This window comes from Dipodomys ordii, unplaced genomic scaffold (assembly GCF_000151885.1).
Source record: "Dipodomys ordii isolate 6190 unplaced genomic scaffold, Dord_2.0 Scaffold1, whole genome shotgun sequence".
Taxonomy (NCBI): Eukaryota; Metazoa; Chordata; class Mammalia; order Rodentia; family Heteromyidae; genus Dipodomys; species Dipodomys ordii.
In genome coordinates, this window is record NW_012267217.1 from 4,489,310 (window position 1) to 4,493,616 (window position 4,307).

Below are 4,307 nucleotides of genomic sequence, written 5' to 3' on the forward strand. Positions count from 1 at the left end.
GGAAGGAAGGAAGGAAGGAAGGAAGGAAGGAAGGAAAGAAGGAAGGAAAGAAGGAAGGAAAGAAGGAAGGAAGGAAGGGAAAGAAACAATAACAACTAGCCCTCCCACTTCACCTTCTCCCCCACCCCTAAAAAAATAATAATAACTTTAACTTTGGTTATAAGACTATTTATTCATTCATTCATTATTTGCAGCCTGAGGTTTTCAGGGCATCATGGGTTCTAGACAAGGGCTCTACTGACAAGGCAGGTATCCAGTCCTTCCCTGCACTGGTTATTTTAACTTAAGGTCTCACCTTTTGCCTAGCTGCACTTGGACCATGATCCTCCGATTTTTGGCTTCTTACCATAGCTGGGATAACAGGCACACACTATCTAGCCCAGCTTTTTCCACTAAGATGGTGTCCTGCAAACTTTTTTGTCTAGGCTGATCTGGACCCTGGATCCTCCCAACCTCTGATGACAAGTGTGAGCTACCATATCACATTCATATTTGCTCTTTAAAAAAGAAATCACTGACAGAAAATGGAAATATAAAGACATACTGATATGGGAATTTGGTTACTTGAGTTTCTTGACTTTGTGATACTCAAAACTGTAGGTGCTGGGCCAGGAGTTGTAACTCCATGATATAGCACTTCCTTAGTTTTGTAGGCCCTAGGTTAAATCCTCAGCATCACACATACACATACACACACACACACACATATACACACACACACACACACACACATACACACAAACAAATATTATGATTAAACAGAAAATCACAGCTGAACATAAAATAGCGGGCATATTCTATATGCACGTTATATATTATAGCACATGCATATATGTGTAAATATACATGTGAACCTATGTACATTGTGAATGTACATATACATGTAAGTATACATACATGTATCTATGCATATATTCACATATGTATGTGTGAATGATCCACTATGCTTTAATATACACAAAGAAAGTCATGGAAGGGATAAAATGGAGCAAGAATGGTAGCAAAGAGAGAAATTGACACTAAAATATTATTCACTTTCCAAAATGCTTTATAAAATACTTCAGAATCAACATTTTATCTTCAAATAAGGGTTCTTAAAATTAATACATTATGACAATGAGATTGATTTTATTCTGCTGCTTTGGACCAAACATAAAATATGTGTTTTAGTTATAAAAAAAAAAAAAAGCTAACAAGATAGAGAAATATGGGCCCAGACTACAGAAATAAACCTAACAAGTTAGCTGGGCAGAGGTGGCTTGCCCCTGTAATCCTAGATATTTAGGAGGCTGAGATCTGAGGATCTTGGTCCAAAGCCAGTCAAAACAGAAAAATCTATGAGACTCTCATCTCCAAGTAAAACAAAAACCAGAAGTAGAAGTGTGGCTCAAGAAGTAGCCCACAAGGGGGCTGGGAAGGTGGCTCAGTGGTAGAGTGTTTGCCTTGCATGCCTGAGGCCCTGGGTTCAATTCCTCAGCACCACATAAGCAAACAGAAAAAAGCCGGAAGTGGCGCTGTGGCTCAAGTGGTAGAGCGCTAGCCTTGAGCTGAAGAGCTGAGGGGCAGCGCCCAGGCCCAGAGTTCAGGCCCCATGACCGGACCCAAAAAAAAAAAAAAGAAGAAGAAGAAGAAGTAGACCACAAGTGAAAAAGCTAAGGGATGGTGCCCCACTCTTTGTTTAAGCTCCAGTACCAGCACCAAAACAACAACAACAAAAAACTATCAATGAATCCACTGCTACCACTTCCAATTTCCAGAAGATCCCCCAAGAATATTTGAATATGCAAATATCTTTAACAATTGACAGTGATCCAAGTGGCTTGAGGGGGGGGGATCTTAATTTTAATTTCACTAACTATATGAAAGGAATGAAGAAAGCTTTAGATCCCCTTGGCAGTCTGGCAATAATGAACAGCACACAGTGTATGCATACCTGTGCATTCATTTCTGATAAATAGCTTCATGTAAAAAAAGTAGAAAGACAAGCCCATTTACCATGCACAACGAGTCTCTATAATCATAATCATACTTTCCCGGAGTTTGTTACATACAAATGTCTCACCAAAACCCCACACAATTATGAGCAAGCTGGCACAAACAAGGAATTGTTACCTTTGTAAAATCTAAATGCTAAAAGAGAAGAGTGTAAAATGATCCACACTGACATATTTCCTGCGAAGACAAAACATGCAAATACCAGCTCCACACAGGAGCCATGTAAGGCAGAAGTGGGGGAGGGGGGGTAAAGAAGGAAGGATGGAAGGAAGAAGGAAAGGAAAGGAAAATGTTCCTGTATTTTCATTCTTTCCCTCCATCCTCAGCACTCAAACATGAAGTGTCAAGCTGGTTTTCTAAAATTATGCAGAGCAAACATTACTAATGGAAAATTACAGTTGCAAGCCTTAACTTTTAAGGTTTATGAATGAATGAAGTTATTGCTCCTAACTACCTTGCTGGAATTTTTCCACTCTCATTTCAGTTCAAAATACAGTGTTTATGCTTCTCTCCAGCTTGGTAAGTCACCTTCAGACCAGCTCAAGGTTTCAATGCTGAAAGACATCCAAAGCTAGGTAATTTCTTACACTTCTACTAATTTCTTATATCTCTTATAGCCCTACAGGCTGGTGGACAGAGTTACTCATAGTTCACATTTCTTTCATTCAGTATCAGAAATGCAACAGTTGACATTTATTCTCTGTATTCTTCCACATACCTATGTTTCTTTTTAAAAGATAGGAATGATTTGTTCTGGGGTGTGTGTGAGAGAGAGAGGAGGGAGAGAGACTTGGGAGCTATCCCTTAGGTTTCGTTTTTGGGTTTTTTTTGGGGGGGGGTTGTTTGTTCGTTTTACTCAGGCTAGCATTGTACCACTTGAGCCACAGCCCCACTTCTGCTTTTTGCTGATTAATTGGAGAAAAGAACCTTACTGACTTTCCTGCACAGGCTGACTTTGCTTGAACAATGATCCTCAGAACTCAGCCTCCTGAGAAGCTAAGATCACTGGCATTAACCCTTCATAATGATTCAATTCTGTTCGAGTATTCTTTTTTTTTTTTTTTGGTCCGGTCGTGGGGCCTGAACTCTGGGCCTGGGCACTGTCCCTCAGCTCTTCAGCTCAAGGCTAGCGCTCTACCATTTGAGCCACCGCGCCACTTCCGGCTTTTTTCTGTTTGCTTATGTGGTGCTAAGGAATCGAACCCAGGGCCTCCGGCATGCAAAGCAAGCGCTCTACCACTGAGCCATCTTCCCAGCCCTCGAGTATCTTGAGAATGTTATTTTTCTCATGAAAAAAAAATATTTATACTTAATCCAAATCTTTGTTTGAGGGGAAGGGAAAGAGAGAGGAAGGAAAAGAGGAGAGAGGAAGATAGAGAGAAAGAGGAGGAGGGAGAATTCAGGAGAGAGACAACCACAGACCTCCTAGCTTTCCAGGCTTTGATGCAGAGTCTTTCCGGGAAGAAAAGCCATGGGAGACCTCCTGGGAAAGCCACGGCGGAGAAAGCAGCAATCTTGGGGTGAGTGGCCCCAGAATATCTTCTTCCCAACAACCATCTAGAAACCCGCGACGGCCCCTCACCACCACCCCAGCCCCGCGCTCGGCCCGCAGAAAGCCACGCTGCAGGTGCGCCCGACTCCTCCAGCAGCCGCCCGGTCGCTGCCCACACGGAACGCGCCCGGGTCCGGGCAGGCTCGGGGCGCCTTTAATCTGGCCAGCCCCAAGAAATGCGCCCTAAATTGCTGGCCCGGCTGCGCGCCCCGCGCTCGGGACGGGTCGTCGGGGATGCAGGTCCCGGGCTCTTGCGGGGAATCGCCGAGGGACTTCGGGGGACCTCCGTGTGGCCACCCCGGGGCCGTGGGGCGGCGCGAAACTAAGATGGGCATTAAAGGCAGCACTTGCAAAGCTCCCCCAGACTGCAGCCTGGGCCACCGTCCCCGTGCGACGCCCGCCCGGAGACGCCGGGACCAGCACTCACCTCCACCCATCTCTGAGCCTCGGCGAACGCCCCGGAGCAGTCGACCTCGGCCTCCTCCATGACTAGGGCTAGACCCGGACAGAGCGAGAGGAGAGACAGGCTCGGTGGGGTGCGCGCCGGGGAGCCCGCAGTGTCCCCCACGCGTCTCGGCCCGGCGAGAGGACGGACGCTCCGGCTGGCAGCACCGGCTCCCCTCCCCTCTGTGGCGCTCGCAAGTTCAAGTTTAAGGAATCCACCCGCACCGGTGGGCGGGGCTTTCTCCAAACTTCCCCAAGTCAAAAACCTGCAGCCACCGGCGGGACTCAAGCCCGCGCCCGCGCGCGCGCCCGCGCG

The 4,307-nt window shown here is 46.3% G+C and overlaps 1 protein-coding gene across 1 annotated transcript in view; it reads right to left on the minus strand.

Annotated features, from left to right (window-relative positions):
- Positions 1 to 4,211, minus strand: part of LOC105980500 (LIM domain only protein 7-like) — a 134,041-nt gene extending 129,830 nt beyond the window's left edge. The window contains exon 1 of the mRNA XM_013009397.1: positions 3,975 to 4,211. Within this exon, the coding sequence (XP_012864851.1) occupies positions 3,975 to 4,034 (60 nt within the window). The 5' untranslated portion in view covers positions 4,035 to 4,211. The remainder of the gene's footprint in view (positions 1 to 3,974) is intronic.
- Positions 4,212 to 4,307: the final 96 nt, after the last annotated feature.